The 20037-nt window shown below is 37.2% G+C and overlaps 2 protein-coding genes across 4 annotated transcripts; both read right to left on the bottom strand.

Annotated features, from left to right (window-relative positions):
* Positions 1–85: 85 nt before the first annotated feature.
* LOC114145167 (coiled-coil domain-containing protein 149-like) lies at positions 86–7591 on the bottom strand. Of its 3 annotated transcripts, none has more exons than XM_028018610.1 (13): positions 7397–7591; positions 6248–6409; positions 6117–6155; positions 5726–5833; positions 5478–5594; positions 4881–5053; positions 4651–4723; positions 4443–4527; positions 4190–4337; positions 3971–4047; positions 3827–3862; positions 2011–2085; positions 86–1910 (listed from the first exon to the last, which is right to left on the bottom strand). In XM_028018610.1, exons 1-13 carry the CDS (start codon positions 7445–7447, stop codon positions 1402–1404), a joined length of 1653 nt encoding a protein of 550 aa, XP_027874411.1. In that variant the 5' UTR covers positions 7448–7591; the 3' UTR covers positions 86–1401. The 3 variants fall into 3 exon arrangements, with proteins under 3 accessions (XP_027874411.1, XP_027874413.1, XP_027874412.1); XM_028018612.1 differs by having other exon boundaries at positions 7321–7408; XM_028018611.1 differs by lacking the exon at positions 3827–3862.
* A 913-nt stretch (positions 7592–8504) lies between these two features.
* LOC114145654 (leucine-rich repeat LGI family member 2-like) lies at positions 8505–15176 on the bottom strand. The gene is made up of 8 exons (XM_028019313.1): positions 14778–15176; positions 14552–14623; positions 14330–14401; positions 13197–13268; positions 13035–13106; positions 12261–12430; positions 10832–10996; positions 8505–10436 (listed from the first exon to the last, which is right to left on the bottom strand). The coding sequence occupies exons 1-8, from the start codon at positions 14951–14953 to the stop codon at positions 9601–9603; spliced, it is 1635 nt and encodes a 544-aa protein (XP_027875114.1). The 5' UTR covers positions 14954–15176; the 3' UTR covers positions 8505–9600.
* Positions 15177–20037: the final 4861 nt, after the last annotated feature.

Genomic DNA, 20037 nt, shown 5'->3' with positions numbered 1-20037 from the left:
ATTGTGCTTTTCATGTTAAATGCCATTCTCACAAATTAACGAATAAATCAAATCTTTTCTTTATGATAAATTATGATGGAAGGCATTAGTTATGATGTTTTTATTGTGCAATAAGGTGCTTCTGTAAAATGAGCAAAATGATGTAACAGCACAGGGTCAAGTAATGCTTACATTAAGATGTAAATTTATTGGGACCCATGGTAATGAATTAAAAAGCCACACTGATAAGTGTAAATTAAAAAGTGCATTAATTCACTAATTAACATACTTGTATTTAACAAGTCAATGGTGGGGAGAAAAAAAATAAAATGGCATTTGAGTGTTACCAAGTCTCCATTACAATTACATGCAAGAGCTTGAGAATAAGCTTGAGCTTTTAGGTAGAAAACAATCCAGGTGGGTTTAGTTTGAAAGAATGAAGAGGTGGAAACTCACCTCACACAGTGATGGATCTGTGATGCTGTGGACCTGGTTCTTTTTTTAAAGCCGTGGAAACTTTGCTACGAGTACATAACAATAAGAACCCATTGGAATAACATTCAACACAATTCTTTGCTAGAAAGATGATCTGAAGCATGCTCAAATCAACACAGAACTGCAAAGCCAGACAAAATCTGTCTTCTGCTATGGACATGGCAGTCCACAAACATATCGAAAACCAGCTGGGTGAGCTAAATAAGGGGTGGAAAATCTGAAAAAATTGTGCAAAGACAAATTGTCAAACAACCGTCTCACTGTACTCCAACCTTGCTAAAAGATGTATAAGACTGTGTGCCATTTTAGAAAAAGGCAGTTGTGCAATGTATTGACAACATGAATGCTAACATTAGGCTACCAGTGATTCAGTTTAAAAAAAATCTTAAAATTGCTTTAATTTTCCTACACAAATGTATTTTAGAGATTATATTACAGCAATAAAAGGTGAATTTAAAAAGGGTGCTAACAAAGTTGGTCAGCACTGTTTCTATTTCAATAGTTTCAGAGACAACAGCATCTATAGGATATGTGCTCCTAACAAAATTATCTACATGATTAAAAACAGTGGGTTTTATATTACCACATGCACTTTCCTTCACTGTGAACTAGTTTCAGAGCAACTGTTTTGTAGCTTAAAACTTTGAGCACAATCCACTCTGTGCTTTGTCTTACTATAAATAGTTTTTCCATGTTTATGTAATGTGTTTTTCATAGATGGGAATAAAATCCCTACAGCCAGCAGTAGGCGCTGTTATAGCAGCAGTTTAAAACAGGATGCTAAGTAATCACACACAGACGTATGGCACGGCAGTCCTGCGATTAGGATGTGCAAAAGGTGGGGATAAGTGACACACCAGAGATCTCACCAAAGTAAGAACAGCTGACCAAGTTAAGAAACCTGATTTTGATCCACAGGATCTTTTCTTAAATGCTACGAGACAAGAGAGCATCTCCCGGAAGACTGTGTGCACCATCACTGTCACACACATGTGCCTCCTGATCTGACTGGATGTCCCTCTGCTGCCTATCAATGTTATTGATTTCATTGTTCACGTCAGACTCTATTTGGACCATTTCAACCCCCCTGTTACATTCTTCTGACTCATCGTCTCCTCCTGTGATTGGTTCAGATCTCTCTGACCGTTGACTGAGACTCGATGGTGGGTGGGGTTCACACAGACAGGCCGCTTCAGGACCACAGTCACTCAATAATGGAGCAGTGCAAGTTGTCGTCTGTGATCTGTCGTGTTTACGACAGTCTTCGTTGTTTGCTGCTTCTGCTTCAGGGCTTGCTGGTTCTTCCTCTGGCAGCTGCTCTGAAAGGTTGAGATGAGATGTTTCCAGGCTGGTAGATGTTTGTGCAACTTCTTGAGAATCTGACCCAGCTGGAGTTGCACAGATTTGGTTTGGGACGCTTGCAGAAACACTGACACCTTCAGAAACAACCAAACAAACAAAAAAATGGTAATATTTCTGTGGTACAGTTTCATTACAGGCAATTAAAGCTGATAAGTGCATCAATTAAATATTTACCTTCCTGTTGGGGAGGATCAAGTGATTCGACTTGTTCAGGTAAATGTGTGTTCAAGATGATGGCATCTTTTCCTCCTATTACCACAAAATATTATGTAACGTTAGTTTTTTATAATATTTGAGTTTACGTAGCATTATTCGTAAGTCTATATTAGTAGCTGCAGTTTTGGTGTAATTCTAAAATAGCTGCAAAGGCTGTATCATGAAAACAATGTCTAGCAAATAGGGGTGCACCGAATGCAGTTTTCTGGCCGATCGCCAATTACCGATCTTTTAAAAAGCCTAACTTACCGATTCCGATTTTGGCTGATACCATATTTTTGTAGGAAATGTTGCTCAATATATCAAGAAAGTTGCTGAATTGGCAATAATGGGGTGACTATTGTCAACTGTAAACTTGCAAACATGACCTGGTCGGCCGGTTTGTCAGTCAAACCTCTCTCATGGGAGAAAAGAAAAGCACAGTGGTTGATTTTTAGACCTTTGCGGAGGTTGATAGCGTCGGTGGATAAGATCGGCTTCACATGTAAAAATCGTCCGATCACCGATCTCCCAAAATTAAGGAAATTGGCACCAATAAATTGGCTGGCCGATAATTCGGTGCTCCCCTACTAGCAAACAAATTAAAACATGTTAAATTAGAGAAGCAAGAGTCAATAATAGGGCTGTAACAGTACATGTATCAAGTAACTTGGTTGTAAATCACAGTTCAATGTAGGTTTGATTTAACAGCAAAAACAATAATGTTGAACATTTGATTTAATCCACTTATTATGAGAGCAGACTAAAAGGTAACCGACTTTGCTAAAAAGTTGGATTAAGACCTATAACTATATAATAAGTGTTACTTCAAGTAAGATGGCTTATTTCTTTTGCCAAATAAAAATAAATGCATAAAAAATGGCTTAGAAATATTTAATCACCAAGGGGAAAACCTCGACTTTTAGTGCATTTAACGGCATTTATTAGATTTGCTCCAGGTCTTAAAAAACAAAGGTTGTGACCCTTCTGGCTTTCCATACGTCCACTGCTCATTTTCTGCTGTACATCACCAGAAACACAAAATGCTGATAATTTAAAAGTCTTTATGCTCCTGCCAACATCAACAGCTATGTTTACTATGCTTTGGTGCGGAAAGCACAGAACTTTAGAAAGTTTAAAGTTGATCTGGTAACTAACCCCCATATCAACTGTTTTGTTTTTTTTTTTTGCTGTTGTTGATCAACTGTGTAAATAGGCCATTTAGTGTTGCATCTTTAAATTTCTCAGCAAATTTTCATGTAAATATGTTTAGTGTATCTTTGGAGCCCATAAAACAACCTCACTTGAACAAAAGTTCTGGAAAAACAAGAAAGAAAGAAATGTAATAATAAGCTGAAATAGAACACAACAACAACAGTCAAGTAGATTCAACACAAGTTAAAAAAAATGTGCAAATCACAGTCAATTAAGTGTGACATAAATATGTAAATCGACTCTTCGTTTAGCCTACCACACTGAGTTAAAGTCGACAAGGTAAGATTACGTTTTGTTATTGTTGTCTTCATGTTCATAATCCCGGAAAGAAGATTCATTTACTATTTCCTGTTGTTGTACTAAACATAAATAAATGAAAACATATTCCTGCTTGGAACGAGCTTGTTTACAATTCCTAATTTGATTTAATGAACAAAACGAAATTTGTACCACTGCTGTTTTACAAATACACATGTACTGCTACACCCTGAGTAAATGCTTGCAGACATAAGAAGTAATGCAAGAAACATTCAATTTAAACTTGGGTGAAATAAAATGTGTTGCTATTAGAAGAGCATACTTCCAAATACTCCAAGAGATACATTATAAGTCAGGCCTCCAGGCAGCAAAGAGAAAAAGAGCACGAGGAGAGGAAATTATTGTTCACTTTACTGGTTAGTGACATAAATGTCTGAGTAATCTAAACCAAGATTTGTGTATCCACCTGGAAGACTCCACAATCCAGAAATCTCAAGAGTTTTGAGTTTTTTCTCCAGCTCTGCCACTCGGTTTCCAAGAATCCTAATCACAATGGATGAAAAAACCCCAAAACACAATCATCAAGATCACATACAAAAAAACAAACAAACATTTGTGCTAATCTCAGATTCACAAATTTAAAGAATAAACAATGGGACGTGAAAAAGAGCAACGATTTCAGTACTTGTTGATTTGGCGTTGGTGCTGGATGACCATGTTCTTCTCGTGGATGGTTTCCAGCAGAGCCGTTGCCAGAGACTTGAGGTCTGAGATAGACTGAGGAGTCACTGGCAAACTGCAGCCGTTTTCCTCAGATAGCAAGAGCTCCTTCACTGCAATCCCCACCCCACCGGTTACAGTTCACAGCGAAGGCCATTCATCATGAGACAAGGCTAATCAAGATTTAGAAACAAATCTGTTTATGTGGGATTTCTGACCTTGTTTAGTAGAAAGAACGCCAGTCAGAGCGCTGCTGTTGGGTTTGCCGCTCATTTTAGAGTTCTTCCTGCTCTCCAGAGCACTCTGAAATTCATCATCAAGAATAAAGTTTGGACTGAATAAATTAAATGTAAAAAAAGTTGTGTTTTAACAGAATGTAAAAGAAGAGCAATAATAGAAAAGAAAAAATAAAGTAATTGTAGCTACCTTGTATTTCGCCAAGTTTCCTTTAAGCAGGTTTACCTCTTCTTGAAGTTGACTGAGTCGCTCATGCAAGTACCTGTAAAAACGTAAAAATCTTCCATAAGGAAAGCCTCAGTAATATTGAGTTAACCAAGAAAAAAAAAGACAGCATATTTCTAACAGAACCAATAAAGTACTGATAATAAGGAGTTATGCATGAAGTCCATTAAAATGGTTTTTAAAAATCGCCCCACCTGTTCTCCATGCACAGGGCGTCTATATCCAGGAATCGGCTCTCATCGTTCCCCATGATGTGGTTCATTTCAACGTTGAGCCGGTGAGCTTTCTGCTGGAACACGTCCCGCTCGGCTCGCACATCCTGGAGCTCGTCCGTCAGCGACTTTACGCTGTGCACCAGCACCTCGTTCTGCATGAATAAGATTCAATGATAAAATATGCTGTAATAATAAACAATAACGTAAAAAAAAAAAAAAGACTTAATAAATATTTAGTTAATAAAATAAAAAGTAAAAGTACAACCATAAATAAAGTAAAATCACCTGACTTTAATTTTAAGCAGATACAGTTCGTGGGAGCTCAAAAACAGATTATAGCAGAACAGTTTCCTAAAACTAGACAGAATGTTCTACTTTCGCTTACAAGCGAAGCAGAAAACATACATTCAATTCTGTCATGGTAAGGACACTGCCAACATTCAGTCATTAACATGGTACAGCCTTGCAGCCTTTAAATTTGCTAAAACAGCACAAACTATAAAAAGGTGCGGGCTGATTAAATTATGGCAAAGCTGTTGGAGAATGTCCTGCTAGGAGTCTAAACCAAGCAGGCACCTGTTCCCTCGCTTGCTCCAGCTGTTTCACAAGATCTTCTCTCTCATGTGCTGGAAAATGTCGAGCTCCGACCTCCTCATCCCCCAGCCTCTGCTTGGTGATGGTCATCCGCAGAAGCTGCAGGAAGACAGCAAAAGAGCTCTAAAAATTTTATGTTGTGGTTAGAGTCATTGTTTTTCTCCAATCAACTCTCAGTTAATCCCTCACATTTTGGTAACAGCTGCATATTGATGCGATGAAAGTCGTACCTTGTTGTCACCCTGAGCTTCCAGCAGTCGCTGTTTGAGCTCTTTAATCTCCTCAGAAAGCTGACTGCTTCGTTCTCTGGAGTCCCTCAGCAGCTGAGCTAAATTCACCTGAGTGACGAAAAGCACAAATGATAACATGTAAACAAGACCTGGGATTTCTGTATTATTATTATATATAAGAAAGCACAGCTGCTCCCTCAGAGAGGGCCTGAGTCACCGTCTACTCTGTCATCAAAACTGTCTCATCTGGTCCTTAAACAGCCACTATGTCAGTGAAGACACCACATGCTGCGTGTGCAGATTATTCTGCTGAATGTCTGTGGTGTCACCGGAAACTTAAAGCAAGGTCTGAGCACCGTGCAAACAATATAATCAGGATGAAATTACTCACTTGGTTCCTTTTGTCCGGTGGCAGAGAGAGATCCCCATCCTGTTAGTTGTAAAAGTAAAGAATAGAATGTAAACACTGATTCTTTCCTCTGTCGTCCTCTCATATAATAAATCTTTTAAACTTCAGCTTACAATGAGTTCTCTGTACTGCTTTTTGAGCCCTTGGTGTCGCTCCCGGAGCTGGTTGGCCATCAGTTTGTACTGATCCCTCTCCTGCTGACAGGTATCCAACTCCTTAGACAGTATCAGAAGAGCTTCCTTTTTACTGTCCAGCTTACGCTTACAAACCAGGAACTGCACAGAAAGAAGACGCAGCGTGACATTAGTTTTCAGTAACTAAGCATCCTGAAAGTTACAATCTCTGAATCCATGAAGTAAACATTTATTAGACCCTAAAGAACACAGGCAGATCAAAGAGAAAGTTTTAGAGAAGTTAGGTTATAAAACAACATCGCAATCAAAAAATAAATCTTGCAATGCACTGTTCAATAATGAAAAAATGGAAAGAATATAGCACAACTCCAAACCTACCAAGTCATGACCTTGATGCATTAAACATCAAGAAAGCTAACACTGCAAATCCCCCTGAACACACCATCTCCAGTGAAACATGTTAGTGGCAGCATCAGACTGTGGGGTTGCTTTTATTAAGCACAGACAGCAAAACTGTTCAAAGATGATGGTGAGATTGAAGGAGCTGTAACAAATCCAGGGCACTGTGTGTGGAGTAATTTGAAATTGCTTATCTGACTAAAAAGAATGATAGAGAACAATGTAATTTTCTAGCTGGTAAAGACATACCTTCAAAGATTTACAGCTGTAAATTGCAGCACAAAGTGGTTCTGCAAAACATTGACTCAAAGGCACTGAATACACTTCAGCACTACTTCTTCAAAAAAAAAAAAAAATGAACACAATGAATCATTCCTCTTCCACTAAACAAGTAGTGTTACCTTATGTTTCCCAATAAGTTTGTAACGTGACAAAATATTGAAAAGTCAAGCTGGAAATACTTGTACTCGTGTGCTGCCACTGTACTCGTCAATGAAGCCACGAAGAAATAAACATGCATTTCCTCAAACTAAAATAGCTTTGCAGAGACTGCAGCGACAGAGATTTTTACACATCATGTTAAACTGAATTAGACTTTATAGCTGCCCGTGACATGAATGCTGTTAGTTTTAGTTTAAATAACGTGACCTTACTGTGTGTTGCTGGACATTTATTCCATCCTAATGGGATGCATTAGTGGACATTTCCATGCTCTTTCCTCAGCCTCACCTCATTAAGCAGCCCCTGCCAGTCGCTTTCACTCCTCCTGGACGGATCCATCTCACCTTTCGATGCAGTTGACCAAAAATCCGCCTGCGTTTCAGCTTCGTATCACTGCGTCAGTTCGGCACAGTTCAGACATCTCGCATTATCAAATTGGATTAGCTGATGGAGGACGTGAACTGCATCACTTCCGCTAAGACCTCAACGTTACTTTTGCGTCATGGTGCATTCACGAGCGCTGTTAAATTAAGCTGCGCCATTATAGCTGACTCTGGCTGAGTCGAACTGTTGCGTTACTTTTCAAATAATATTTAGGCATAATGTTTTGACAATGGGGCGTAAAACATTAACAGAGATGTCAAACGTACTCAAATTCTCTACTCAAGTATGAAAAAATATTCTACTGAAAGCAAAGTTACAGGCTAATATGGAAGCCAGTTTCTGCCACTCTGGTAAAAAAAAAATTAAAAAAAATGTGATTGTAATGTGATTTTTTTTTTTTTTTTACAGAGTTGCGGAAACGGGCTTCCGTAGGTTAAACTGTTTGACTAAAGTAAAAGTAAAAATGTACAATTTTTGAAATTTACTTAAGCACAAAAAGTATAAAGTAATTTTCATCTTCTAGATTACAAAATGACTTTTAATACATGCAAAATACTTAAAAAGTTCTAGTCATATAATTTTTTTTCTTTTGTTGACAAAATAAAGAAAAGTGTATTTCAAAAAGCTTTATTGTACATTTTTAATAAACAAATTATGAATAAACATATATTATTTAAAATTTGATCAAAAGATCCAGAATTTATGGAGAGTGAATTGTTTCAATAAATTGATGACACAATTAAATAATTACTTCAAAGCAACAATTTAGCAACAAAATGTACATTTTCCTTTTTTCTTAAAAGCCAGTTCATCTCTAATATTGTTTTAACGATAAAAACTATATGAGGGATGTAGTTTTATATATTTGTGTAAATTTTCAATGTTTCTCTAAATTATTCTAAAACTGTGATAGAGTTAAACTGGCTTGTAAATACACCGTCTCTCTGTCCTGAGTACTTAGTACATTTGTGGATATAAATAGAAGACACAATAAAACACATTTTATTCCATCTAGTTTGGTCAAACAATCTTTAATGCAGTTCCTCAATTCGTTTTTACATTAACCTAGTTGTAGGTATGTTAAAGTTTCTATTGACTGCTTTAGGGTTAGTAAAAAGGAAAACATATAAACATAACCACATATTCAGATAAAGTTGCTGTGGGAAGGAAAATATTGATTTTTTTGTTACATAGACAAAGATCTGGACAATAATATAAAAACATATTGCTTATAGGGGTTAACATTATATAGCTTTCATCTGTCAGAAAGTCAGTCCTACACCATAGCATGATTTGTGTGGTCAGATCTGTGCAGCAGGTGAAAATTATAGAAATAATTCTCCATTCAGCAAAGAAATCGGTCACACATTAGTGGAATAATGAAAATTTCCTCTTCACAATTTCTGAAATTACAGCAGCCCTCAACGCTTCATTTTTATGTATATTCTTTGCATAGATAACAACAAAACATATATATTTCTTGCTGTCAATCAGGCACTGGGTTGCAAAAGCTTGTTATGATTATAAACTTAAGCTCGTGCGAGTTATCTACTGCATTCAGTTTATTATTGATCAAGAAAACATTCTGTCATATCAGTGGAGTTAGAGGAAAATCTGAAGTTACCTGAACATAAACAGTATCTGAACTCTCTTTCCTGATGAGTAATGGACTACAATCAGCTCGAATGTCTTGTTATTTGTGCATTTTGACTGATGGATTTACTTAATTTTGATCCCATAACGAATCACGGGCTACACAAATAATATGTTGTCTACATAATCCTGAATGGATTGGCCAAGTCATTGTTTCAAAAGGCTATTTGCCAGAACTGACACTCTCTGGCTCAGCTCTATTTTGTTTGCTAGGATTATTATAAAAGCCGACACAGATCATGCAACTTAATTTCCAAGATTGCTGTTGCTTTTTAAGTTTTAGTAGTCCATTATGCCAAAATTTCTTGAGTTTTGTCTGATTTGCAGAACCATCCTGACAGTTTTCATGGTGAACAAACCCATAAATCTGATTGCATAAGTAAGGTTATACAGCATGTAAAACTCTTTTGTAAGTGTTCACACCATTTCAGTTTAAGAGGCTCTTCCTTGGTCTTTTACAAACTCAGGTCTACAAACACATGTTCAAACACCATGGATTTTCCCTTCAGGCTGGAGGAGAAGATGAAACTCCTGCGATCAGTGGTCACAACAGTGAACGAACGGGGTGACTGCACGTAAATATCCTTAAACTTATGAAATGTTTTTGTCTCAGTGTCCCACAGGTGTATCTGCGTGAAAGAGTAATCACTGCCGAGAGCTAAATAATGTCTGTCTGCAAAGGTAAAAGGTTGGAGGATCATTGCTCCTCTAGAGGGAAGTGCCTGCACCTCAGTAAACTGCTTATTGACCCACTTAATGACTTTGGAGTCACCGATGTAGCAAGCCAGGGCCAAGTACAGTTCCCCCTCCACTCGAAATGCTTTGACTGCCACTACATCGTCAACATTTGGGATGTCACTGTGAAGGATGAACTTAAGGGTGCTTTTGTTCCACAGGTAGATGACAGGTGACTGGGAGCGGCTTGCTAAAACTAGATAGAACTTCCCATCCACCTCAACAATCTCAGCGTCTGTATCACGAAACCATTCATGAAGGAACTGGTAGGAATAGAAACCGGTCTCGTTGCGGTCTGGTAGGTCAGTCCACTTGTAGAGTGTAGACATGCCAGCCTTGGAACTGTCTACAATCAGAAAATACCAGTTCCCATCCATCTGAAAGACCTCCATGTCATTCGGCTTTGAGATGTTGAAGACCTCAATGGTTTGGAACTTGGTAAACTTGTTTTGCTGCTCATCAAACTTGTAAATGTGGGAGCCTCCAAAGAGCTGAGTGATTATAATCAGGACGTGGTTTTCTATCAGAAAGGACTTACATCCAACAACAGATTTACCTGTAAAGAGAAAAAAGGTTGTCAGTTTTAAATACCACTCCAAGTGTAACATGTTGTTTAGCCATGCACAAGCTTAAGGCAAATGTAAGTTTGTGCAAACTCCCAGATATCATTTCAGCAAATGAACAATTATATAGTGTGACATATATAATGTCCAAAGCTCTCAATGACCTTGATGGTGCATTCTTTAGAACGGTCCTCTGTTGTTGGGAACGCTTGTCATTTGGTGTGGACAAACTTTTTAGAACTGAATTGAGCAGCCTTGATGAAACTGACCCGGAGATCTCATTTAACTCAAAGGGTCAAGCTTTTGATTACACAGGACAATGGTAATATTCGCGTACAAAATGGCATCAAACCACTGTAGTTTTCTGGTGCCATAACCCATAGCATACCTGTAATGTTGTCAAATTTTCTGAAATTCATTTCGATATGATCCCACTCCATGATCACACAGCTGTTGGAGTTAGGGACAGCCAAGGCCACAAAGATGTCCTCTTTAAATGAAAAAATGTCTGCCGACATGGACTGAATAGGAATAGACTGATGACGCACAAAATCTGGCAAAAAAAAAAGAGAGACAAAAACAAGAGTTTCTGAATCAAAGAACTGTTTAAACAGCAATTCGAGTAGTGGCAATCTGCATCTTTGGAGGACTACAGTTATCAAATTCACCACTAAGAGCCATAGATGTATTTCTGACACACTGATAGTATAAATGCTTACAATAGCATAGTAAAAAGACAGAAACGTGCTTTTAATTGTTCTTATGGCTTTAGATTTAATCCTATAGATAGTATAAGTTATTTCAGGATATTCTCTAGCAAAGAATTTCCCGCACATACTTTATGGGAGGGGTACAATAAAGTGCATCATTCATTATTTATAAAAACTCTTTTAGCAATTATCTGGATCAGTTGTGTTTTTGTGGCTGCATACCATGTTCAGTGTATACCTTCTGTAATTAAAAAATTCTCTTTTTGGATTAACACTACAACTACACATAACTGTAACAATATGGCAAAGTACGGTACTATGTTTAAAATAACTGGTAATAGCGCCACCATCTTTGGTTATCGTACCTCAAGACATATATTGTTTAATAACTTTGCCTTAAAACTGTCTATAAAAATGTTGCTTGGTCATTGCAAAGTAAAACAGTATGTTTAAAATGACAAAAACTAAATGTACTTCCCCCATAAGGTGTACAGAAAAGAAATATGAGTTTTCAAAATGTGCCATAAATATTCAAAATTCCTTATGATTTACAGTCTTGAAAAAATGAAGTCACCCACAGGCTGTGTGTATGTTTGAGTGTAACTCTAAACATATGCGCTTTTGGATTTTTAAGAATAATAAAATTTCAAGCAAACAAACTGAACAGCATAAACAGAAGAATTTTCTGTAAAATGTTAAATACAAAATGCTAGTACGAGTCTGGCTTCCGGAAAATAATGTTTTAAGGACATATCAGTGAATCATTTGAACGCCATAGCTGGGAGCATAAAACAAAAACATTCCAGGGAAAAGACTCATGTATTATCTTTGAAGCATGAAGGTGAAAGTGTCAGGATTTGGAAATGTTTTGCTGTGGCACACACTGGGCAGCTCAACATCATGGTATCCGCCTTAAATCTTATTTTGTCAGAGGCTGTTTGAAGGAAATGTGCGCTGACCTTGAGTTTCCTGCTTTTATGTGTTCATCCATATCCTGTCATGTCCTGTTGAATAATTAAACCACTTACTTGATTTTTTTTTATTGATTTCTTTGCTGACCGCTACCCTTTTGCTGCTGTCTTTCTCTGAAAAGTGTCACTATTTTACCTGTAGAAATGCATTCGCCCGGTGGAATAGGGAGGTCATTGAGCCGCTTGCCCTTCATGTCACTGGGGCCTGTGCAAAAGACATCTGATACGGAGGCGTTTGTGTTTTTCAGCCACATCATCAGCCATTTGTTCTCACAAGTGCACTGGAAGGAGTTGCCTCGCAGATCCCTGTTGGAAACAGGGAACAGTGAGGATGTATGGCAGATATGACCCTGATGCTCAGAGCCTTACAGACAGAATACATGTTTGAGTAATAGATGCATACATGTGTGTTCTACAATCTTTGCACCTCAATGACTCAGACATGTTGGCAATATTACAGGTCCAATAACAAAACAATAAAAAAATAAATTACCATCAGCAGATAATTAGTATCACAATGTTATTGTGCCATAGGACAGAAAAAAAAACATTAGCCAAGACTGAACAGTGGACTTGACAGATATATTACTCATCATTCAGTTTCTATGGAATCACTATTTTAGAATAATTCAAATAAATGAAAGGAAAGACTTTCAAAGATCCTCAGAAATCCCATCCAAAAAACACGACTACAAAAGTTTGCAAAAAAATAAAATCGTGCTTCTTGGATATTAAAAAATAAGGGATGACTCAAGACTTTGTGCTACTTCAGTCTTGAGGGACTTAAAGCAGAACAGCACGATCAGCTTCACTTTGAAACACATTATGGAAAAAGTAGATGACTGCTTTCTGTCTCTGACTCTCTCACCTATATATACACACACTGCTGATACCACAACTGCTTACTCACAGCTCTAGCAACGAATCCAAGTCGAAGAACAGATCTCTTGGCAGAAACCGTATCTTGTTATTTGCCAGGGAGCTGCACCAAACACACAGATGGACAATAAATGCCTTTTTGTGCCTGTTCAGTATTTTCTGTGATTTTCAGAGACAGATGCGTAGGACTTACAGATGGGTCAGGGTTCGCAGACCTCTGAAGGCATTTTTGGTGATTGTGTCGATCTTGTTTCGTTCAATGAATCTGTGATTTAGTCACAAAAGACCAGGTGAGACATAAATGGTAATTCATGGGATATGATTTAGTAATTAAAGCACATAGTGCATACCTTTTTAGCTATTTTTGTCATACAACAATCTTCTATGCATTTTACTTGAATTTTTATGCTCAACCAACACAAAATAGTGAATAGCTGAGAAGTGAAAAAAATACAAATACTTTATTAAAATTCTGACATTCCTTATTATTCAGCCCCTGTAAATCAATGCTTGGTATAACACAGTTTCACTGCAACAACAGGTGTGAGTCTTTAGGGGTATGTCTCTACCACCTTTGCTTGTCTAGAAATAAAATGTTGCTTGTTTGAAAAATAGCTTTTGAATATTTCTACAGATTTCAGCGATCTCTAAAGATTTGTGAATTAACATTAACAGCCGATTTGTTTGGATTGGCATTTCTCTCTTTGTAGTAAAGGATGTTTGTATATAGAGCCGGCAATTTCCGGTAAGATTCATAGCCTCAAACTGGCGCATTATATGTCACGGACAAACGTTAGCAATCAGATAACATTTAAAACCTCAACAGAGTCCACACCTCCAGTAAGTATTCTCAACAGTGGGGAGCCCAAACTTTCTGTACAAAGCAAAACATACTCTTTTAATTTCCAAATGACATAATTAAAGCTTGGGGTATTGTTTTGTAACCCAACGCTTATTCTTCTTTGCTAATGTTCTCTAGCAAATCGCTGAAGAAAACAAGCATATTCATTCTGAGATTACCACACATGGCTTGACTGCTTATTACTTAGGTGACTTTTAAAGGCACTTGATTTTATTCATAGGGAAAGGGAGTAAACAGGAATGATTAGTAATGCACACAATATTATGTTAAAAACCATATACCATTTGTTTTAGCCATTTTAAACTAATTTCTTTAGTCTAATTTGTTAACTGCTAAGAAAATAAATTGACGTGTTTTATAGTATCAGATTTAGAAAAATATTGAATTCCAATGTTACTGATAAACTAAGTGAAAGATGGAAAATTATGAAAACATACAGTGAAATAAATGTCTGAAATACTCACAAATACTCTAGATGAGACAGACCAGAGAAGGCATCGTCTTTGATTGCGGTCAAAGAATTAGAGTTGAGAAGCCTGCAAAAGATGCACAAATAAAGCAGAAACCTCCTGTCTTTGAAAGTTTATATTCTTTGTGCATACCTCAGTCATTAGTAGGACAACTAAACCCAGGAAAGCTACTAAGTTAAACATAATCACTAATCATCTGCGTTTCATGGCACTTACAGCAACTGAAGAGAAGGCATGAGAGCAAACATCCCCTCTGTGATTTCCGCAACGGATCCATTAACTACGCTTCTATGAAGAAGCACAGAGAGGACATCTTAACACCAAACACAAACTAAACCAGAGCCAAGACATATTTATTCCCCACATTAAGCACAATTTATCTTATTACCTTCACGGGCTATTTCGTTTTGACTGAAACTATTTTCCCCGGTTGTTTACTTACAGTGAGTTGATCTCCGTCGGGATGGTCCGGGGGATCTGGGAAGCCCCGACGCAAATGAGAGTCTCCTTGGAGCAGGTGCATCCTGAAGGACATTTAACGTTCCTTCTGGATTTCGCTGCTCCTAAAAAACACAACAACACAAAAACAACCGCTGACCAACGCGCAGCATGTGCCATTTTGCTCCTTCAAGCTGGGAATAAAAGACTGAAGAGACGGTGATCAGGTTTAGCCGCTGATGCGCGACATCAGTATGCAGCAGCAGCACAGAGAAAAGCCCTGACACAGACTGTTACGGCCGCAGCTGCGAACAGGAAGGCTGCTGAGCTTTGGCAAAAAATAACAATCAATGCATGAGTAATTCTATTTGGTTTCAGGGGAAACTGCTTATAAGACAATTTATTAAAAGAAAAAAAAAAAAAAAGAAAAAAAAAAAATATATATATATATATAATTTAAGCTGCAAGAGCGTATTTCTAAAAAAAAAAAAAAAAAAGTTAAGAATATTTGCAGGGTTTCAGTACCATGTATTATAATATATTATATATTTGAGTATTCCAGTAGTTAAACCTAATTTGATTCATGTATTTATTTAAGACCTGTATCTTATTTAGTATTTATGAGTCAGATTTTATTTTAACCATGCATCAGTAGTATCATGTTTATAATTTTTCTTTCTGGTTTCTAGAATTTTACTTTTACTCCACAAATTTCTTAGCTGGCAATGAAGATAAAATTTCAATCCAAACAAACTTTTGACGTGTCATTTTGTAAAGTTTGAAAAGATGATTTTTAAAAATCATCTTGCATGTAAATGTGAGCTGCAAAGAGGAACCCATAGAGTTTTAGATCAAATCATGAAAATCTCTCCATTCTGAATGTAGTTTAACATTAAAACTGAATCTAAAACTATACTTATCCATTTTAAGTAGAGAAACATCGTATGATGTTATACAACAATACCGTACAAATAAAAGGAATTTTATTTTTAATTATGTCAGTTTTGGTCCTTGCATTGTTTCAAAAGACAGAAAAAGTCAAGTGCTGCAGTGGAGCTATGAGTGCAGGTACATGAGCACACCACTAGAGGGAAGCTTTTAATAGAGAAATGAGAAGAAGCAACTTGTCTTAGAAAAAACAAATACAACAACAAAAAAAACAATCTCTGTTGTTGTGGTTTTATCTTTTGAAAATATAGTATTTATTGTATTGTAGATATTACATTTTTTTGTTAAATGCAGACATGGGATTTTTGTACTTTATTAATTTTAGTTAGTAATCCATAATGAAATTTTCCCTAGATTATGAGTATGAGATGACACGTAGTCATCTATCATAAACACTCTTCAAAATAGGAAAGATAAGAAAACCTATTCCTATTCAAGTAAGAAGAGGTGCGCTGATATTTTTATGCCATCATATGACAAGTAGCTTCTCTACACACACCTGTATATATGGCCAGAGCAAAAATGAGAATGTTAAACCGACTGGAACAGAGACAAGCAAGTTTGAATGAGTTTATTTTTCACCACACATACAATGCAGATGGTAAGGGTGTTAAAGACATTTCCAAAGCTAGAGAAGTTACTGGAGTTAGGTTAGGGAAGGTTAAGTTAGGGAAGAGTGTCATCTTGAAGTCACCTATTCTCCATGACTCAGTATTTTGAGGGGTTTTTTTTACCAGGATTGTTAAAACGTATGACTTAGCATTAAGTACCACTGCATACAATTCAATAATATTTTATCAAAAATCATTTAAGTTAGAAGCAAAATTTAAACAACGACACCTTTCTGTCTTTGTTTCTTATTGTTTCTGCTTTACTGACTTGCCACACAAAATGAAGTAAAGAATACATAAAATGCATCCAAAATATCAGATGTGTATTGCACCCAAAAAATTCTGCAAAATGTTCACCGTCTGTGCATTGTTCTTAAAATGGATAATTCACAGAACAATAAAGATATCCAATGTCCCATTAAGCCATAACAAGGTGCTAACCTTTGCAGGAGCTCCATCAGCCTGTGAATATGAGTGAAACCAAATAACTGGGAGCAACCAAACATATCTGCAGTGGCTGGCATGATTCATGACAACTCTGCCTCTTGCATTGCTGTTTTAGGATCCCTAAACACTTACAGGCAACATGCGAGCTGAAACCAGATGATGCTCAGCAAAAGCTGCTTCACTTGCATGTTTCTCAAGAATTGTCAGTAAAGGTGTGTTTCAATGATCATATGTATGTTTGAGGCAAGTCTATTTTCTAGGGAATTTCTCATGAAATGGCAAGAATCTGCCAATCTGCGTGTTCTTCTTCTTGGAAAATTCCAGTGGCATTTTGTCCGTTGTGATCTCTCTGTAGTTCAGATTATTGTTGAAGTGTTTTGTCTTTCATAATTTACACTTTATAGATAAAGGTTTTGTTTTTCAACAGTCTTAAATGTTATATTTTATCCCTGGGAGATGTTAATTACATGTTACAGTATCATCCACATACATAGGAATTCACATCGAGATCTTCATAAGAGAGAAAATGGCATCAAGGAAAAAAGCTCCTCTCCTCATATCTATTGTCAGAAGAATTCTGGAGAAGATTAAAATAACTGGAGCTGTCTTAAATGAGGGTAGAGGAGGACTAGAGTTGGGGCCTGCCATGCAAAGCAATGGCAGGAACCTATTGCTATTCTCCCAATTCTTTATTTTTCATCCGTAACCGTTAATGCGGCTCATACCGCTGCGTGCACACCTACAAATGAGGTATCAAAACGTGCAGAAAATTCACGCCATTGGAGCTATTACTTTTGGTGGGATTCGGGGTTAACATGGCGACATAATTCGCAAAAAACGACGAAAAAAACCCCATTATAAGTCAATGGGAAAAATCCTTCAAATACCCTATTTTTGAGGATTTTCTGTGTCGTCACGAATTCACGTAGAAATGCCATTCAAATTTCATTTTGTAGATACGTCTGTGATCTCTTCGAAAGTGAAGACGGCTCGTCGATACCAATTACAGTTTGTCCACAATTTGTCTCTAAGCGACCCAAAGTTTTTCATTTTTCCTAAAATTAGAGTGAGAGTCAGGGCCTTTAGATCTCGGCTAGAGTGAGAAATGAAGAGAATTTTTCACCCCAAAATAATTTTGAAATCGCCATCACGCCCACAAATATCGCACGATTGGTATCAAAATCGGTCCTGACATTGATACGCATGTCTGCTCCGGTAAAATGTTTTCGAAATTTATCTAGACCATACAGTTTTCTGTCACGGTGCTTCAGAGCAAAGTCATGCGACAGGATTTTCTGAGGCTGTCTCAGGCTCTCTCCCATATATTTCTCAAACATTTCAGATCTGGGCAAACCATTTCTTTCTCTCATCGCTGTAAATGCTCTGAGTGAGGTAGAGATATGAATCTCGGGACTATTGCAGAAGACACATAGCCCTCTCATACGCTTCAAACGGTTTTCGAATATGTATTACGGTTCCCGAATGGAAAGGAGTTGTTTCCAATGCTTTTTTTGGGTAAAACTGGCTGGCTCAAACAGAGAATTGTTTCCCCAAGCCTCTCTCACTAACAGTTCACACTTTGCTGAGAAAATTATTTACCATAGCGACGGAACTCAAGAGGCTATTGGCTGCTGATTAGGACTACAAATAAGCATCACTGTAGTTCTATCTATAGTGGAACACTCAGTTGAAACAGATCAGGACTGAACTGGCCTTTAGAACTACTTGCTGCTATGGGCTGTATATAACTGATTTAACTCAGTAACTGTTACACATGGGATTAGTTTGGAACTTTAAAATGAAGCATAATAATAATTTCAAAATAAAAGCCTTGAATATTTTTAAATCAGGTAATTGCTCTGCTGAGCATTATATAACTGATTTAACCCAATGACTGTTATACATGGGATTAGTTTGGACCTTTGAAATGAAGCTCAACAAAAAAATTCAAAATAAAAGCCTTGACAATTTTTACATGAGATTATTGCTCTTTTGAACATTATATAACTGATTTTATCCAGTGACTGTTATACATGGGATTAGTTTGGCCCTTTCAAATGAAGCATACTGAAAATTTCAAATTAAAAGCCTTGAAAATTTTTAGATCAGGTATTTGCTCTTTTGGGCATTATGTGAATTTTTTATCCAAAGCACTGATACACATAGGATTAGATTGGTGCTTTGAAATTAAGCTTAACAAAAATTTCAAAATAAAAGCCTTTAATATTTTTACATCAACTACTTGCGTTTTCAGCATTATATAACTGATTTAACCCAATGACTATTACACATGGGATTAGTTTGGCCCTTTGAAATGAAGTTTAACAAAAATTCCAAAATAAAAGCCTTGACAAATTTTAAATCATACTGAATGGTGCACGTCCACCTTACTTAACGTTCTTGTGATTCTCCACATGCTATTGATTACATTGCAGCGTTCTTTAGCATCGATGCTCATTTCTAGCATGACAACGCCGGGCCCATACCGACGGACACGCTTTGGCAGGCCCCGGTTAAATTTCTTCAGAAATTTTCTAGTTTATCTTGGCACCCTGCACAGTAAGGACGAAAAATATCCTATAATGCTCAATGCTGTTATAAAACTGCAGCAAATTTTGCAGAGTGAGATTATACTGCTGTGTAAAAATGCTTGCCTTTTCCTCATCTTTGCCATAAGTCCCAATAAATGTGGAGGTTTATCTACAAGCAGAGTTCAAACATCCTTCTGTGAATGTCAATCGATCAATAAGAACAGGGCATTACAAAGGTAATGCCCTGTTCTGCTCTTCAGCTCTTCAGGGGGACTGGCCCACTGTTTGCCCCTGTCTAGAACCGCCCATGTCCATACTGATGAACCTGATGTCTCCTAAAGAGCTTAGAACTAGATGAGCTGCACAACCACCTTCGATAGGTAAACTCTCATCACTGGATGGTGACAATCTAGGAAATCTGCTCACATACAGTTGTTTTTGTTCTAGAATTAGCCTTTCACCCTTCGCTCTATAAAACCTTGAAGGATTATGTGCATGTGCGTAACCTGGACTACTTTGCAGCAGGTGTTAGCTCACTCTGGTTTCTCTATTTCCCAATTAGGAGGTACAGACCAGGGCCAGAAAGTCACTGATGCCGATGTGCGCTACAGGAGACTTTTACATGTCATGCTAGCATGCTGGATTCGATGCTACAGTTTGTGTTGAGAACTATTGAATCATTTTATAAAAAGAACAACTCTCACATTTCTGTTAGTTTCTTAACACC

The sequence above is a fragment of the Xiphophorus couchianus genome, chromosome 5, assembly GCF_001444195.1.
Source record: "Xiphophorus couchianus chromosome 5, X_couchianus-1.0, whole genome shotgun sequence".
Lineage (NCBI taxonomy): Eukaryota > Metazoa > Chordata > Actinopteri > Cyprinodontiformes > Poeciliidae > Xiphophorus > Xiphophorus couchianus.
The sequence above is the reverse complement of the archived record's forward strand: the minus strand, read 5'-3'. Positions and strand labels throughout refer to the sequence as shown.

Coding starts and splice junctions, on each gene's coding strand:
- LOC114145167 (XM_028018610.1), bottom strand. CDS start 7,447: ATGGATCCGTCCAGGAGGAGTGAAAGCGACTGGCAGGGGCTGCTTAAT. Junction 5,595..5,725: donor AAGCTCAGGGTGACAACAAG/GTACGACTTTCA, acceptor GTCTTCCTGCAG/CTTCTGCGGATGACCATCAC. Junction 4,338..4,442: donor CGTTCTTTCTACTAAACAAG/GTCAGAAATCCC, acceptor TGGGGATTGCAG/TGAAGGAGCTCTTGCTATCT.
- LOC114145654 (XM_028019313.1), bottom strand. CDS start 14,953: ATGGCACATGCTGCGCGTTGGTCAGCGGTTGTTTTTGTGTTGTTGTGT. Junction 14,402..14,551: donor ATGCCTTCTCTTCAGTTGCT/GTAAGTGCCATG, acceptor CATCTTTTGCAG/GCTTCTCAACTCTAATTCTT. Junction 12,431..13,034: donor TTGGATTCGTTGCTAGAGCT/GTGAGTAAGCAG, acceptor TGTTTCCAACAG/GGATCTGCGAGGCAACTCCT.